The sequence below is a fragment of the Aquarana catesbeiana genome, linkage group LG10 (assembly GCF_042186555.1).
Source record: "Aquarana catesbeiana isolate 2022-GZ linkage group LG10, ASM4218655v1, whole genome shotgun sequence".
Lineage (NCBI taxonomy): Eukaryota > Metazoa > Chordata > Amphibia > Anura > Ranidae > Aquarana > Aquarana catesbeiana.
Genome location: NC_133333.1, coordinates 235,563,781 through 235,582,076, shown reverse-complemented (window position 1 = coordinate 235,582,076; position 18,296 = coordinate 235,563,781). Strand labels below are relative to the sequence as shown.

Below are 18,296 nucleotides of genomic sequence, written 5' to 3'. Positions count from 1 at the left end.
TATTGCAACAATCGCCATTTTATTCTCTAGATTCTCTGCTAAAAAACGGATTTTAACTTGTAAACACCAAATTTCAAAAATAGGCTTAGCATTGAAAGGGTTATTAAAAATAAAAAAAAAACCCATGTACATAAGTGTATGATGCTACAAGCTTGGCACACCTATTTTTGGGCAGTTTCTCCCATTCTACTTTGCAGGACCTCTCGAGCTCCATCAGGTTGGATCGGGAGCGTCGGTCCACAGCCATTTTCAGACCTTTTCAGAGATGTTCAATCAGGTTCAAGTCTGGGCCACAAAAGGAAATTCATAGAGTTGTCCCGTAGCCACTCCTATGTTATCTTGGCTGTGTGCTTAGGGTCAGACCTTTGCCCCAGTCTGGAGCAGGTTTTCATCAAGGATGTCACTGTACATAGCTGCATTCATCTTTCCCTCGATTCTGACTAGTCTCCCAGTTCCTACCACTGAAAAATATCCCCACAGCATGATGCTACCACCATGCTTCACTGTAGGGATGGTATTGGCCACGTGATGAGTGGTGCCTGGTTTCCTCCAGACATGATGCTTGCCATTCAGGCCAAAGAATTAAATCTTTGTTTCATCAGACCAGAGAATTTTGTTTCTCATGGTCTGAGAGTCCTTCAGGTGCCATTTGGCAAATGCCAGGTGGGGTCATGTAAGCCAATCCTCAGTAAAAGGCACATGTGGCCACTCTACCATACAGGCCCAATTGGTGGAGTGCTGCAGAGATGGTTGTTCTTCTTTAAGGTTCTCCTCTCTCCACAGAAAAAAGCTGGAGCTGTTAGAGTGACCATCGGGTTCTTGGTCACCTCCCTGACTAAGGCCCTTCTCCCTCCGATCACTCAGTTTGGTCGGGTGGCCCACTCTAGGAAGAGTCCTGATGGTTCCAAACTTCTTCCATTTATGAATGAGTGAATGGAGTCCACTGTGCTAATTGGGACCTTCAATGTTGCAGAAAGTTTTCTGTACCCTTCCCCAGATCGGTGCCTCCATGCAATCCTGTGAGGTCTACAGACAACTCCTTGTACTTCATGGCTTGGTTTATGCTCTGACATGCACTGGTAACTGTGGGACCTTATATAGACAGGTGTGTGCCCTTCCAAATCATATCCAATCAACTTAATTTACCACAGGTGGACTCCAATCAATTTGTAGAAACATCTCAAAGATGATTAGTGAAAACAGGATGAACCTGAGCTCAATTTTGAGTATCATGGCAAAGGCTGTGAATACTTATGTACATGGGAATTTTTGTTGTTTTTTTTTTTTTATTTTTAATAAATTTGCAAAGATTTCATACAAATTTCTTCCACGTTGTCCTTATGGGGTATTGTTTGTAGAATTGTGAGGAAATTATGAATTTAATCCATTTTGGAATAAGGCTGAAACACAGAAGAGTGGCAACCACTGTAGACCAGTCATCTAGAGCTGTATAAGATTTCTTGTGTATTATAAACCGGTGTACTCCTTTTAACCACTTCAGCTCCTGAAGGTTTTACCACCTTAATGACCAGGCCATTTTTTGCCATTTAGTGCTGCATTACTTTAACTGGTAACTGCGAGGTCATACAACGCTGTACTCAAACTAAAAACTCATAATTTTTTTCACACAAATAGAGCTTTCTTTTGGTGGTATCTGATCATCACCACAGGTTTATTTTTTTTTTTTTTTTTTTAATTTATATCATAAAAAATAAAAAGTTTTATTTTCTGCTATAAAACATATCCAAAAATAAATACATTTTGCCCAAAATGTATTCTGCTACATGTCTTTGGTAAACAAAAAATGTTATAGCATCTACAAACTATGGTATACACTGGAATTTGTTTTTTTTAAATATATACCACCAAAAGAAAGCTCTATTTGTGTGCTGATTGTCAACACAGGGCTCTGGGCTGTGATTGGACACAGCAGGTCAGTAAGTCCCGACTATGAATCATTGGCTGGGACTTGCTGACAGACTCCCACGGTGTGCAATCACAGCAGGTGTCAGTGGGGGGGGGGGGGGTTGCGATGTATCAGTACTTCGCTTTGCCTGCATGGACCATCTGTCCGTAGTACATTGCAGGCGGAGGGGGTCCAGAAGTGGTTAATCACTCACAAAGTACCAATATTTATATATGAGGTATCCATTATTAGGTAAATAATTTGTAAATGTACCTTTATATTCACTTACCAATGTCTGCTCACGCACAGATGTCTGATTGGCAGCACTGCTCCTAAACTCTCGTTCAGCTTGCTTCCTGGCAGCTGTAAACAGATATCACCAAGATAAAGGAAACTGCAAATCCTTCATTAATAATGATCCCCCTGAATACTGCAAACCACTGCACCTGCTTCAACACCCCCCCCCCCCCCCCCCCCCCCCAGAGGTCCTACCTTTTTCTGCAATCCTCTTCTGTTTGGCCTCTTCCTTGGCCTTTGCTTCCCGTTCTTGTTGCGCTATACTCACAAGCTTCCAGCGGTTGCTGATCTAAGGTAGGAAGGGGAATTAAAGTCAGATCTGGACCATTCGGCAGTGATGGGAAATATGTTGTCACAATGTACTGAGTGGTCCCATGCTCACTTTAGAATACCTGTACATATGTTTTTATAGATTATTTCAAGTTGTAACCCAAACGTATGTTACGACATGCATAATACACTGCATGCCATTTTCTAGTTTAATTCTATGCTAGCCATACACCTCACATATCTTTGTATTAGCCCTCTTACACCCCCCCCCCTACAGTACTTTAGTACTTTAACTTTATGACAGATGAATGGACACAACATATCAGAACCATGACCCAAGTTACATATTTATTTTGGGCCTTAATTTGTTCCACAGATATTTGGGGGTTTTCTGAGCAAACATAACTTGTTAAACGTGTTCACCTCAAACATTTTTGTGTTAGGATCCAGCTTAGCGGCCTGAGAAGCATGGGCACCTCGGATGTCAGATGGAAGGAACTGAAAGATAAAAGAATTGCTTTGAAATACATTTCAGTCAAGATAAAAAAACATTTACCTAAAAGTAGGGCTTATTTTAATATTTAAAAAAAACAAAACAAACAGGTTGATACTTGCCTACTCTCTGCAATGGTATTGCACAGAGTGGCCCCTTACCTCCTCCTCTCCTGGGGGCCCCTGCCCCGATGCTCTCTGCTCCTCCGCTTTTCTGTGTGCCCCCATAGCAAGTCACTTGCTATGGGGGCACAGGCGTTTGCTCGCTCTAGAGCTGAGCTGTGTGTCCATTGACACACACAGTGTGGTTTGGCCCCACCCACCCTCACTGGATTTGATTGCTAGCAGCAGAAGCCAATGACTCCCACTGCTATCAGCAAAGCCTGTGAGACCAGGAAGAGGGGGAGAGAAGACTTGCAACCGGGCACAGCACTAGATTGATTAAAGGACAGGTCAGCATAGGCGGGGAGGGCAAACATGCAGTGCAAAGATTTTTACCCTAATGCAGAGAATGCAAAGGATAAGTTCACCTGTCATAATATGTTAGAGGTTACACCCATATTCAGGGTGTAACATAACCTGTTACAAACAGACCAGCCCATGCACCTCCCCGATCCACACTGTGACAGCTAGTGGGGTTCTTCTCCCTCCCCGCTGTCACAATTTAAAAAAAAAAAAAAAAAAAACCAACATGGCAGACCAGGGCTCCGCCCATGTCACTGATTGACAGGGCTCTGGGCATGGAAATAAGGTCATAGTTTTCATTGAACTACCACGGCGCTGTGGTTGTTCATTCATGCTTCTGGTCAAATGTCAGACAGGATGTACGGGCAAGCAGATACACTGGCAGATCTGCTGGAGACCTGCATGGCATCACTGGTGCAATGCTTTACAGGCTCCAAAAAAAAAAAAAAAAAATTAAATAAATGTACATTACTTTTTACCTGCAAAAAAATATGTGCATTTATTATTTTTTCCAAAAAGCGAACTTATCCTAGGTTAAAAAACAAAAAAACAAAAACAAAAACTTTAGTGTTTAGAAACACTTTAAAAGGCGACTGGTCTTCTTTAGATGTTCATGCACAGATAACTTACCATACGGAACGGGTTGTCAAAAGACTCCATTATACTTCTGGCCTTTTGCTTTGCTACCGAGATGTTGCTTACATCCTCCGTTTCATCAGAATCCTAATGAGGAGAACAGAAGGAATTAGTGTATTTCTGAAGTAAAGAAACACATTTAGTTACAAACACAACCAAACTGGCTTCAGAAAAAGAAAACATGCTTTATGGAGTGGCCCAGTCAGAGCCCAGACCTGAACCCCATAGAGATGCTGTGGATTGACCTCAAGAGAGCCGTTCACACCAGACATCTTACAAATGCTTCTGAACTGAAGCAATTTTGTAAAAAGGAATATTCGAAAAATTCCTCCTGAACAATGTGCAGGTCTGATTCAAAGCTACTGAATGTGCTTGCTGCCAAAAGGAGGTTCGACCAACTATTAACTACAAGGGTTCATTTACTTTTTCCTCCAGCACTGTGAATGTTTTATAAAAGACACGAGAAATTAAAGAATTGTGTTATCAGCTTAAGCACATGGTGTTTGTTTATCGTTGCAATTAAGATGAGGATTAGATCACATGTTTTTTGGCAAATTACTGCAGAAAAACAGTTATTTCCTAGGGGTTCATATGCTTTTTTTTCTCATTGTATCTGTATTATTAGGCTGTATCCCAATTAATAAAATAGCCACTTGAAGACCGCAATCGGTATATTTACGTTGCAGCTTTCAAGTGATATACCAGAATGATGCCTGCAGCTACAGGCATAATCCTGGTACTGTTTGTTTCTTCCAGTGGATGGCTTTTTTTTTTCCCCCCCAAAGACAAGCAGCCGATGCTTCTCCGGGTTCTCCATCCCTCTTGCCCTCTTACCGGAGAGCTTTTTGAGGACTTGAAGGTCTCCGATCAGCTCTATGGTAGAGGAAAAACGGAAGCGATCTGTACTGTGTCACTTCCAGTTTTCCCATATGTAAACAGCACCATTTTTGAAATGAGAAAGCATCTGATCACACTGATCTTGGTGTGATCAGATGCTTTTAAAGCGGAGCTCCGCTAAAAAAAAAAAAAGAAAAGAAAAGTCAGCAGCTACTCGTCTCCCCCTCCGCTCGGTGGCACCGGCATTCTAACTGTGGGCGCCCACTGCGCATGCGCGAGCCGCGCCTGGCAATCATCTGGGACCTGTGACGTGTCCCAGATGATTGGAGGGGGCATAGCTGATCTCCCTTTCAACGCCGAGGGAAGTGATGCAAGAAGCCGAGGCGAGCAAGGAGGCAGATTATAAAGGACCCCCTAGCAACAGGCATTAAGAGGTGAGAAAAATAAAAATTTTCTCCAAATGTTTTTTTTTTTTTTTAATTTCATGCATATTAATTTTTTTTTGGGGTGGAACTCCACTTTAAGAGCAGAGGAGACATCTAGGGTCTAAATAACCCAAATATTTTTTTTTTTTTAATTGGAAAGATTACCTGTCACTGTCTATTGTCGTTAACATTCTTTGTGACAGCAATAAAAGGTTTTTTTTAAAAAAAATTTAACCACTTCAATACCGGGCACTTAGACACCTTCCCGCCCAGGCCAATTTTCAGCTTTCAGCGCTGTCGCAATTAGAATGACAATTGCGCAGTCATACAACACTGTACCCAAACCAATTTTTTATCATTTTGTTCCCAAAAATAGAACTTTCTTTTGGTGGTATTTAATCACCTCTGCGGTTTTTATTTTTTGCGCAACAAATTAAAAAAGACCGAAAATTTCAAAAAAAAAAAAACAAGTTTTTCTTTGTTTCTGTTAAAATTTTTTGTAAACAAGTACGTTTTCTCCTTCAATGACGGGCACTGACATGGCAGCACTGACATGGCGGCACTGACGGGCACTGACATGGCGGCACTGACGGGCACTGACATGGCGGCACTGACGGGCACTGACATGGCGGCACTGACGGGCACTGACATGGCGGCACTGACGGGCACTGACATGGCGGCACTGACATGGCGGTACTGACGGGCACTGACATGGCGGCACTGACGGGCACTGACATGGCGGCACTGACGGGCACTGACGGGCACTGATACGGCGGCACTGGTATGCGGCACCGATGGGCACTCATAGGTGGCATTGATTGGTACATATGGGTGGCACTGATGTGTGGCACTGATAAAACATATTGGGGGCATTGCTGGGCAGATCTGGAACATAATGGTGCCAATCAGTGCCCATTTGTGGGCACTGATTGGTACAGATTGGGCACATGTGGAAGGCCATGGGGTACATACCTGGCCATCCACATGTTGCCCCTTCCCTGGTGGTCCAGTGTGGTGATCCCTGGTGGTCCAGTGTGGTGATCTGAGGGGGGGCTGCGCTGATAAACAATCAGCACAGACCCCCCCGTCAGGAGAACCGCCGATCGGCTCTCCTCTACTCGTGTCTGTCAGACACGAGTGAGGAAAAGCCGATCAATGGCTCTTCCCATTGACAGTGTGATCAGCAGTGATTGGTCCAAGATCGGTGTAGCGGTGTGTCAGGCTCACACACTGCTCCATAGATCGCCGCGATGCACGCCCCCGGCAGCATGTTGTCCTGCTGGACGTCATATGACGCCCAGTCAGGATAACTGAACCACTGCCGGCCGTCATCTATGGGCTGGGCGGGAAGTGGTTAAAAGAGGGTGTAAAAAAAAAAAAAAGTGAAAAAAGCACCCCGTCCCCATTCGTTGGTCTTGCACACATAAGTAAATGGCGATCGCACTACACATGTGTGGTATCGCCACGAACATCAGAGCGGAAGCAATAATTCAAGTACCAGGTCACTTCAGTGCCTCACTATTAGTAACCTGTAAGGCTTTTAAAGCATTGCCTATGGAGATTTTTAAATACCGTAGTTTGGTGCCATTCTGCAAGCACACACAAATTTTAAAGTGTGGCATATTAGGTATCCATTTACTTGGCATAACAGCTTTTACATTTTCCCAAACACTTTGTATTATATTGCGTTTTTAAAACTGCCAATACCGTGTGACATAAAAATAAAAAAAAAAAAAATTTGCAAAACCCACCATCTATTCTCTAAGACCTCTCTCACATACATATTTTTATATTATGTTTGGGGTTCCAAGTAAATTTTCTAGCAAAAAAAAAAAAAAGTGTCAGAAAAGGCCAGGTCTTAAATAGGATTAACCTATTAGTGTCCTGAATCTAAAGCTGGCCACACACTTTACACTGACAGATCCCTGCATCAACACAAGCGGTGTGTGATGTAGGGATCTCTCTCCTGCTGACACTGTATTCTGACCTCCCCCTTACTCCCCACCAAAGTACACTAATCAGAGCTCACAGCCATTGACTGCGAGCACTGACAATGCTTGTTTTCCATTATGCCCATTTGACAGAAGTCGGTTCTGTTGAACACACGGACTGAAAGTCGGTCGGTTCCTGCTGAACTGACTGATTATCGGTGCAAGAGTGCCGGGTCTTGATCTGGTCATTGGCCTCACCTCCCCCCCCCCCATCACGGTCAGCAATACTTACATTGAATATAGAGAGAGTGGCGCATGGCAGTACTTTGACAGGGCTGAGCGGTCTTGCAGGGACTGGCTCCTCATCATTAAACAGGCTGCCGGCTGCTAATGGTACCGCTAGGGAAACAAATGATACAGTTTTAAGGTTTTAAAATTGATGAAGAACATGTTAGAGAACAAACAATTTTACAGTTGAAGGTAGTGGGCAGCAGATGTGGTCAGATGTCTCACCTGCCCCAGTGTACGGGTCATGTAGATATGGAGAATAGGTCGTGTCATGTGGCCCGAACAGCTGGTTCTCCATTTTCTGAGTAAGAAAAGGAAAATGAGCTTACAGAGAGTAGCTCCCTAAATTGTACAAATTGCAGACGGATATGTAACTTACCTCGAAATTTGGCATGGGACCTTTCTTCTTTGCTGAGCTAACGTCTGACTGTAACAAAAAAAAAAAAAAAAAAAAAAAAAACACCACAGTATTAATCTATCCATACCAATCTGCACAACGCAAAAGGTTACAATGGGCCAATATTGGTCATGTAAACCAAGCATGGTGGGACAAACTAGTATTACACTATACTCTTGTGCTATGTGGTCTCAGTGCTCTGATTGGTGTGTTAGCATGTTAAGGATGACCTTCTCTGATTGCTTAAAATTTGAAGTACAGCCAAAGCTCTTTTGGCTGTACTGCTCCTGTGGATAACAGGAGTGTGGTTCATTCTGCACTCCTGTGACCCAAGCTTGGAAAAATTCACAACCATATGGTTAGGATCTGCCCACATGCCTGGACCGGCACCCAGCTCAGTATCTCAGCGTGCCACTAGGGAAACGCTGAGAGGCCCCCTCCAGTGCCCACCGCTCTGGCGAGCATGGAGGGGCAGAGCAGAAAGCTACTGACTGACAGTCACCAGCTCTCTGCTCAGGGAGCTCTGAGAACCAAGTGATCAGCGACGTTTGATTGCTCGGTTATCCGGGTTACAGCCAGCGGGGAACAAATGCTGCATCAGACCGATGCGGCATCCACCTAGGCAGGTAAGAAAAACACAAACCCCAGACTTCTCTTTTAACCCCTTCCCGGCAGGTTGGCTCCCCTGGGCGAAATTACATTACTTTGCCTTTTGACCACTAGGGGGCGTGCGCCGGAGGCACACGCACGTGGCTTGCCACCGGAGCCGATGCGAGTGCCTGGCTGGCGTGATGACTGCCGGGCACCCGCGATCGCTTGTGACAGAGCGAAAACCGGAATACAGTAATCAGTGCATTTTTTTGCACCGATCGCTGTATAATTGTCACTGGTCCCAAAAATGTGTCAAAAGTGTACGATCTGTCGCAATATCGCAGTCCTGATAAAAATCGCTGATCACCACCATTACTAGTAAAAAAAAATAAAATAATAAAAAAAAAAAAAAAAAAAAAAAAAAAAAAAGCCATAAATCTATCCCCTTTTTTGTAGACGCTATAACTTTTGCGCAAAACCAATCAATATATACGCTTATTGTGATTTCTTTTTACCAAAAATATGTAGTATACATATCAGCCTAAACTGAGGGAATTTTTTTTTTTTTTAATTTGGGATATTTATTATTATAGCAAAAAGTAAAAAGATGGTGTTTTTTCAAACTTGTCGCTCTTTTGTTTATAGCGCAAAAAATAAAAAAAATTAAAAAAAAAACAAAAAAAAAAAAACGCAGAGGTGATCAAATATCACCAAAAGAAAGCTTTATTCGTGGGAAAAAAGGACATCAATTTTGTTTGGGTACAACGTCGCATGACCGCGCAATTGTCAGTTAAAGCGACGAAGTGCCGTATCGCAAAAAATGGCCTGGTCATTAAGCAACCAAATCTTCCAGGGCTGAGGTGGTTAAAGGCTAAGACCACCTTTTAGCGCAAAAAAAAATACATTCATATTTGAAGGAAGAAAAAAAAAACAAGAAAAAAATTATATTTAGTATTTTTTTCCCACCTAGAAACCTGCAAAGTGTTGCAAATGTGATGAGATGAGTGGAGTGCAGGTGCAATGCAAGGCTCCTGCACACTCCTCCTCCAGCTCTTGTAAGGGAGGTACAGGCTTTCAGTCACAGAGCTGGAGATAGCGTCAATGGACTACGAGTGCGGTGATTACTGCACTTGTGCTTGATTTGGAATGACATGTCTGTCTTCCGTGGCTTCTTGTAGTTTAGTTTATTTACAGATTTCTGTGACTGAGTGACACAGCTATGCAGTTTGGAGGAGAGTGTCACATTTGCACAATATTACACCCTAAAAAAGTTTAAAAGCACTTAAAAAAAAAAAAAAAAGAGTTAGTTTTCTTCAACAAATACTCCCAATGCTCTAATTCAGGAGTCTCGAACTGATGGCCCTCCAGCTGTTGCGAAACTACAAGTCCCATCATACCTCTGCCTGTGCTTGTAACGGTCAGCCTTGCAATGCCTCATGGGACATGTAGTTTCACAACAGCTGGAGGGCCCCCAGTTCGAGAGCCCTGCTCTAATAGGATACAGGCGGGCCTTGACCTACAAATGCGGTGACGCTGAGATCGTTTTATTTGGACCAGCCTGCAGCCAATGTCCTAGACATCTCCAGGTCTGCTCATGATCAAGGCTGTGGCCTCATCCTATAACAATTCATTATATTAAAAAACATTCAAGTAACGCTCCTTACCTTCAGTAGCGGGACCTCTCTGGCTTCTTGAATAAGCAATATTAATTCATTTATTTGTTGTCTCACAAGAGGTGGCACTGGATTACAGCAAGCCATGATGCCCTGTGGCTCCCTACACAAAAAAAAAAAAGAAAAGAAAAATCATTTCAAAAACAGATTTCACAGAGAAACAGTCAAAATAAACAGCACTTGAGTCAATTGACAAATCTCTAAGGGTTATTAAACCCTCAAAGATGAAATATATACTGTATGTAACAGCAGAATTCACACATTTCTCATAATGCTGGTACATTTTTCTAAGCATCCCTGCTTTTCAGAACAATTTTGCATCCACACGGATACCTATAGTACTTTCTCCTATAGGGTGACTGTGCTGCTAAATGGGGTCTTTCTGGAGCCCCAGTCACCATAATGTGAACTCCCCTGGCCAGGCCCATGCACAAAACAGTACTGAAGCCCTTAACACTAAGACACTGCCCTGGATCTCCCACCAGTACAGCAATTGACAGCAGCTTCCCTTGAGCACTTCAATACCGGACACTTAACCCCTTCTTGACCAGGCCAATTTTCAACTTTCAGTGCTGTCACACTTTAACGGCTTCAGATCCGTGCTATTACCAAATGACGGCAACAGCGCGGATCTACATTGCCGGGACGATGTCTATTGACGTCGTCCCATGCACGAGCGGCCTGCGCGCCCCCTGCAGGGCACGCTCGGTGATCAGTGAGTCTATGAGACTCGCCTGATCACAGATCAGAGTAAGGGGTCGGTCCCGACCCCTTACCACATGATCAGCTGTCAGCAAAATGACAGCTGACCATGTGATGTAAACAGAGCCAGTAATTGGCTATTTTTTCTCCTCGCGCTGACAGCGTGAGCAGGAAAAAAAAAAAGCCGATCACCGGCGGCCGTGAGAGGGACATCAGTCCCGATCACGGCGATCATCTGCCCCCTGCCAGTGACACCTAGCAAAAGGGAGCAGTGCCACCCTATCACTGCCGCCTTAACTGTGCCCACCAGTGCCTCCTTAACTGTGCCCACCAGTGCCGCCTTAACTGTGCCGCCTATCAGTGCCCACCAGTGCCGCCTATCAGTGCCCACCAGTGCCGCCTCATCAGCACATATCAATGAAGGAGAAAAATTACCTGTTTGCAAAATTTTATAACAAACTATGAAACATGATTTTTTTTTTTTTTTCAAAATTTTCCATCTTTTTTGTTTGTTTTGCAAAAAATAAAAATCCCAGCTGTGATAAAATACCACTAAAAGAAAGCTCTATTTGTGGGAAAAAAAATGATATATAAATTGTTGTATGACCGCGCAATTGTCATTCAAATTGCGTCAGCGCTGAAAACTGAAAATTGGTCTGGGCAGGAGGGGGGTTTAAGTGCCCAGTAAGCAAGTGGTTAAAAGGACAATCAGTCATGCAACACTGTACCCAAATGAAATGTTGATTGGTAAGTAACCACACTGATTACTTATTACAGCGATGATCACTGTATAAGCAATCATTTCTCTATGTGCTGGCATCCAATATTAAAGTGTTTACTACTATAATTGCTGCGATAAGCCATAGCAATCACATGGTACAGGGACGCTGTGATTGGTCACAGTGATCACATTGGTACAGGGCCAATCACAATAGAAAACAATAGCATCACGAATGACAGCCATTGTTTACCACTGGACATGCAATCACAGCCTAGTACAGACAAGAGGTCCATTTGGCCTCATTACTATTAGTGGGGAAAAACTTACCTGGGAAGCTCCTCAGAGATCTTGAACATCATGTGATTGGGCAGGACATACCTGAAACACACAAAATTGGTGGTGAGAAACCCTAAACATAGAGATTAGAGAGCTTGCTCTTGCGTAGTTTACTCTGCTGGTTGTCTGTACCCTGTACTTTCGTCCTCCTGGCGCGCCATCTTGTCCCTCCAGGCATACAGGAGACGGAAGGCTGATAGCTGCTGGGTGTTGAGGTGCCTCTTCTGCTTCTGATACAGCTCCAGATAGGATTCATCCGTGAAGATGGGTTTCACAAATTTCTATAAAAGAAAAAAGGAAAAACAATAAAAGGAGGGATCTAAAGATAAAGTGCAAGTAAACCCAAACAACAAAATGATCTTATTTGGTCCCTTTTGGGGGGGCTGATATCCTCATCAACCCTAAATCTACCAGTAGCTGTTAACAGCAATGAAAAAAAATAAGACATAAAAAATATAGCACAAGAAAAAACATTTATTCTTCTAAGGACACTAAGCTCCACATTAATATTTTTCAGTAATCTTTTCCCAGAGCTCCGATAACGCCACCTGTTCTTACAATGGACTATTACTGCAGACCAGATGGCCTCTACTGATCAGGACAGGTGCTCTTTAATCTGAGGGACATGTAGTCACCTACAGGAAAAGTACTGGAGCTGAGGGGGGAAAAGAGCATAAAGCTGGGATTATGAAATGATTGAAAAAATTCAAATGAAAGTGTCAATTGACTGTGCAGCCAAAATAATCTCTAAAATGTCTTTTTATTATTATTATTTTCATTTTTTTTTTACTTTCATAGCCAAGAGTAGTTGGACTATCCTGCTTTAATCCCTAAACACAGTGAACATTTCCAGTTTTGCATTAAATATTACATAGTTTTGGAAAATCTAAATGAAATTATACAATTTGTAACGTGTATTGCCAGCTGTAAACCTTTTGCTACTGACATACAGTAGAGGTCATACATTGACAGCAGCAGGTTTTATACACACTCCCTGTGGGACGGAAGCGACCAGTCACCTGTACAGCTGCCCAATTGCTACCACACACCCCTGTAACAGCTCATCTTCCAACATGAACCCCTGGTATATTTCCCAGGCTCCCATCAGCAGAACAGGGAATTTGCATGACAGTGCCCCTGGGTAGAGGGGAGGAAGGCGGCCAGAGAACATCCGTTCATTGCATTGCACCCCCCCCCCAACCTGAAAGGGAGATCTAAAACATTACTTCTGGGTTCTGTCGTCACTTTCCCCAACCTCTATGGTCAGGGAAGAAGCTAATGGAGAGATCTGAGATCTAATAGCTTCAGTAATTGCAGATGATTGCAAAATGAGCAAACAATGTGACCAGGAAGTGGGAAAAGCAAATAGAATTCAAGGATTGCATGACTAGAGGGATCACCAGCAGGAGGAAGGAGGTCCTGATTCTTCTATATAGATCTTTATATCACCAGAGGGGACACCAGCAGGAGGAAGGAGGTCCTGATTCCTCTATATAGATCTTTATATCACCAGAGGGGACACCAGCAGGAGGAAGGAGGTCCTGATTCCTCTATATAGATCTTTATATCACCAGAGGGGACACCAGCAGGGGGAAGAAGGGTTCGATTTCCCTATATAGATCTTTATATCACCAGAGGGGACACCAGCAGGGGGAAGAAGGGTTCGATTTCCCTATATAGATCTTTATATCACCAGAGGGATCACCAGCAGGAAGGAAGGGGGGTCCCGATTCCTCTATATAGATCTTAGTGAGACCTCATAGAATACTGGGGTTGATTTACTAAAACTGGTGAATGTAAAGTCTGGTGTAGCTCTGCATAGAAATCAGCTTCCAGGTTTTTTTTGTCAAAGCTTTATTGAACAAGCTTTAGTTAGAAGCCCACTGGCTACTATGCAGAGCTGCACAAGACTTTGCATTCTCCAGTTTTAGTAAATTAACACCACTGTGTAGAGTTCTGGAGACATCACTTACAAAAAGATGTTGATTAAGATAGGAGTAGACCGGTAGCAAAATGGTAAATGGTCTGGGAGATAAAACATATGGAGGAGCGACTTCAGGAACTTAATCACTTGACCTTCGGAACATTTTACCCCCTTCATGACCAGGCCATTTTTGCAATACTGTGTTATTATAACGAACAAATTGCACGGTCATGCGACACTGTACCCAAATAAAAATTTGTCATGTTTTATTCCCACAAATAGAGCTTTTTGGTGGTATTTGATAACCTTTTTTTTTTTTTATGAGCTCTAAACAAAGACAATTTTGAAAAAAAAAATATATATATATATATATATTATATATTATATATATATATATATATATATATATATATATATATATATATATATATATATATATATATATATATATATATATATATAAATAAAAACTTCTTACTATAAAACATATCAAATAATAAAAAACACAAAAAAATCTAATTTCTTCATAAATTTAGACCAATATGAATTCTGCTACATATTTTTGATAAAAAAATCCTAATAAGTGTATATGGATTGGTTTATGTGAACGTTATAACGTATACAAAATATGGGAAATATTTATGGAATTTTTTATTTTGTTTTTTTAAAATATATACTAGTAATGGCGGCGATCAGCGACTTATAGCAGGCCTGTGATATTGCGACAGACTTTCAGACACTGACATTTTGCAGGAACCAGTGACACTAGTACAGTGATCAGTGCTAAAAATATGCACCGTCACTGTACTAATGACACTGGCTGGGAAGGGGTTAAACATCTAGGGCGATCAAAGCATTAACTGTTTCTAGCCAGTGTTTGTGTGTACACAGTGTGGTGCTTTCACTAGGGGAAGAAACTGGTTCTAGTCTGCTTTGCAGAGACACAGGATCACCCCTTTCCCTGTCAGAAGTGAGTTTTGCCTTGTTTACAAAGTAAAACACAGAGGACCGAGATATGCCTAATGATCAACGTGTGCCGAAGGACAGAGTCCCCGGGACCCACAGATCAGCTTCTGCTATCACAGCAGAAGCGGCATGCCCTACGCAGGCGGAAATGCAAAAATCACACACACTCGCTGACGAAGTCCTGTGGACGTAACGCCTCGTACAGGGGCGGAGTCTTACGCTCTGACGTCACCCGCTGCCATCTCACAGTTGTTCGGACATGAACAGTCTGTTTTACTCTGCTTCACAACGTGTTATTTTATTATCCGATCAGCGCTATACGAGCGCACTTTTTAAAGTGTATCACACTCAATTTTTTATAATAAATTGCTTTACGGCTGCATCATACGGACCACTCTTAGGTGTCCCCCCCCCCCCGTCTTCCCTTCTTGCTACATTGCACGGGGAGTCCATTTGTCCATCTGCTGCATTGGAGAGACATCTGCTGGGAACTGTTGAGGACAACCAGAGGATCCGAGCCATGTTGATCCAGTGTTTATGGAATCTATGCCCTTATGACCTTCCATCTGGTAAGCATTCTATATGCATATAAGTGGAGAAGATCTTGGTGTTTTTATATTAAGACAGGAGAATTGTGTTCCCTCATATATGGACTTTCATCTATATCATTTGCGCTGCACTTAATTTGTTTTTTATTATGTTATATGGGCTTGGTGTTAACCCTTAGTGTTACTACATTTATTTTGTTTGCGCTGATTGCTTCCATTTTTGAGAATATTATATATATGTATGTGTATATATTATATATATATATATATATATATATATATATATATATATATATATATATATATACACACACACACACATATATACATATACACATACACACATACATACACTGCTGCCCTGTAGCGGTAAGAGTGCTATATGACAGTCAGCAAGTGGTTAAATGTGTACAGTCTGGAGGAGAGAAGGGAAGGCGTGATTGAAACCTTCAAATACATCAATAGGGTGAATAAGATTCAAGAGGGCAGGATTTTCAATATGAAACCAAAATCAAGAACACCTGAACATGACCTCAAACTAACTTGAGGAAAGTTCAAAACTAATCTTATAAAGCATTAATTTTATTGAAAGGGTAGTTGATGCTTGGAATAGAGTTCTAGCAGAGGTAGCGAGTCAGTCAACAGTAAGGGGTTTCAAACATGCTTGGGACAAACATAGATCAAAACCAATGAAAATGAAATATATATACCAAAATTCACAGTAGCGAAACAATAACACCTAATTAGTTCAGTGTTCAATTGAACACTGAATTAGGTGTTATTGTTGCACTACTGTGTTATATATGCACTTTGGTATATATATTTCATTTTCACTGGTTTTGATATTTATGGTTGTAAGTTACAGCATTGGTTGGTAAAGAGAACCCGTCTCAAAAAAAAAAAAAGCATCGCATAGGGCTCTCTTTGCCTAAATGAAGAAAAATTACGTTTACTGAAAAAAAAAAAAAAAAATTAAAAGCAAAGCAATTAAAACCCTCCTCAAAACATTTCCTACCTTCAGACAGATCTCTTTGCTCTTTTGCCAGACCAGATGTAGAAGGTTCTGTTTACCGTTGGCGGCATTCAGAAGATCTGTCCTCATGCGATCGTAGATGTACAGCAGAAAGTGAGTGTCCGCCCGGGCATACTCGATCATCTCCTGTGGTAATGGGCTGTTGGCCAGAAATAGCTGGTTAAGATTGACTGTATTCTCAAGTATTTGTTGCGTTTATTGGTTGGGGACTCACCGGATCCTCCAGTCAGCCAGTTGGTACTTCTTATCAGACACAACGCTGCAGTAGTGTTTGAGGAGGTGATCTAGAGAGTTCCTCGCAAGGTTCAGCAAGCGAGATCCTTGGTGGGTGTCAAACAAGTTTACAATATATAAGCCAAAATCTTTTTGTAGCCACTCAATATCAGAATCTGCACCATGCAGGACCTGGCAGTGGGGGGAAAAAAAAAAATAAATAAATAAATAAAAAAAAAGGGGGGATTAGTATCAGATAAGTACAATTACAAAAAAAAAAAAAAAAAATATCGTACACACTGGTTAAAAAGGAGATATTTATTGAAGATTTACAGAAAAAAAAAAAAAGAAAATACAGGAATAAATTGCTGATGGCAGGAACAGGTGCTTCATAAAACCCAAACGTTTAGGACACCGACTTCAGTCCCCCACAGCTACAACATTATACAAAGTCCCAAAAGGAATACTAACAAAAAGACATTTTGTCCCAGTGCATATACGTTGGAGACACTCTCGGTCTGTTCCCAGAGACCTCTGTCCATCCTCTTCTGCACCCTCTGTTCGGCTTTTTATGCATTTCTACTTCGATGAAACCTTCATGTGTATTTCATGTTTTTAATCACTTTGACCAGTGTTGGGTCATTAGTATCCTCAACACTAAGTACCGCATTTAAACTCCACCCATTGCCAGAAGAGCCACCAAAATATATATTTTGATGAATGGTTTTAACATTATTTTTATTTTGTAGACTGTACCTACAACATTAATTGCAAAAAACTATCCCTGAGGAATGAGCCAAGATTACTTCAAAACACGTAGGATATGTTGACACAACTCTTTATAAAAATTGGATAGGTGTACTGTAAAAATATGGTGCGGTAACATGTACCCCATTCTTTTATTGTACATTGTCATTTTTTGATATATTTTTCAACTTTTTGTAAACCAGAACAAATTCAACTTTAAATTTTAATGCAAATATTTTTTACTCGGTCATGCCTTTAAAGCCCCATGTTAAGGGGCGAAACTGTGCTTTTCCATATATTCTCTCTCTGTTGGGGTCCCCCAGGGTTCTGTTCTTGAACCTCTCCTATTTTCAATCTACACTGCCTCCCTGGGTCAGCCGATAGCCTCTCATGGCTCTACGCTGACGACACCCAAATCTATTTCTCTACCCCTCAGCTCACTCCCTCCTCACGTATCACTAACTTACTAACAGATATATCGGTCTGGATGTCCCACCACTTCCTCAAACTCAATCTATCCAAAACCGAACTTATTAAATTTTTCCTCCACCACTTGCCCCTTTCCCCTGATCAATGTCAAAATCGATGGCACATCTATCAGCCCATCCCCGCACGCCAAGGTCCTAGGTGTAGTCCTGGACTCTGAGCTATCGTTTAAGCCCCATATCCAATCACTGTCCAAATCTTGCCACCTCAACATCTCCAAAATACGCCCCTGCCTAACCAATGAAACCACAAAGCTCTTAATTCACCCCCTGGTCATCTCTTGCCTTGACTACTGCAACTCCCTCCTCATTGGCTTACTTTTATATAGTCTATCCCCCCCTTCAGTCCATCATGAATGATGCTGCCAGACAAATCCACCTTACCAATTTGCTCTGTCTGCTACTCCTCTCCG

The 18,296-nt window shown here is 42.0% G+C and overlaps 1 protein-coding gene across 1 annotated transcript in view; it reads right to left on the bottom strand.

Moving 5' to 3' along the window:
- LOC141111295 (exosome complex component 10-like) overlaps positions 1 to 18,296 on the bottom strand; it is a 58,481-nt gene that overhangs the window by 17,620 nt on the left and 22,565 nt on the right. The window contains exons 10-21 of the mRNA XM_073603460.1: positions 16,653 to 16,843; positions 16,421 to 16,577; positions 12,100 to 12,248; positions 11,959 to 12,009; positions 10,200 to 10,311; positions 7,927 to 7,974; positions 7,773 to 7,848; positions 7,552 to 7,658; positions 4,061 to 4,153; positions 2,897 to 2,971; positions 2,399 to 2,492; positions 2,196 to 2,269 (exon numbers count right to left, since the gene is read on the bottom strand). Of these exons, the coding sequence (XP_073459561.1) occupies positions 2,196 to 2,269; positions 2,399 to 2,492; positions 2,897 to 2,971; positions 4,061 to 4,153; positions 7,552 to 7,658; positions 7,773 to 7,848; positions 7,927 to 7,974; positions 10,200 to 10,311; positions 11,959 to 12,009; positions 12,100 to 12,248; positions 16,421 to 16,577; positions 16,653 to 16,843 (1,227 nt within the window). The remainder of the gene's footprint in view (positions 1 to 2,195; positions 2,270 to 2,398; positions 2,493 to 2,896; positions 2,972 to 4,060; positions 4,154 to 7,551; positions 7,659 to 7,772; positions 7,849 to 7,926; positions 7,975 to 10,199; positions 10,312 to 11,958; positions 12,010 to 12,099; positions 12,249 to 16,420; positions 16,578 to 16,652; positions 16,844 to 18,296) is intronic.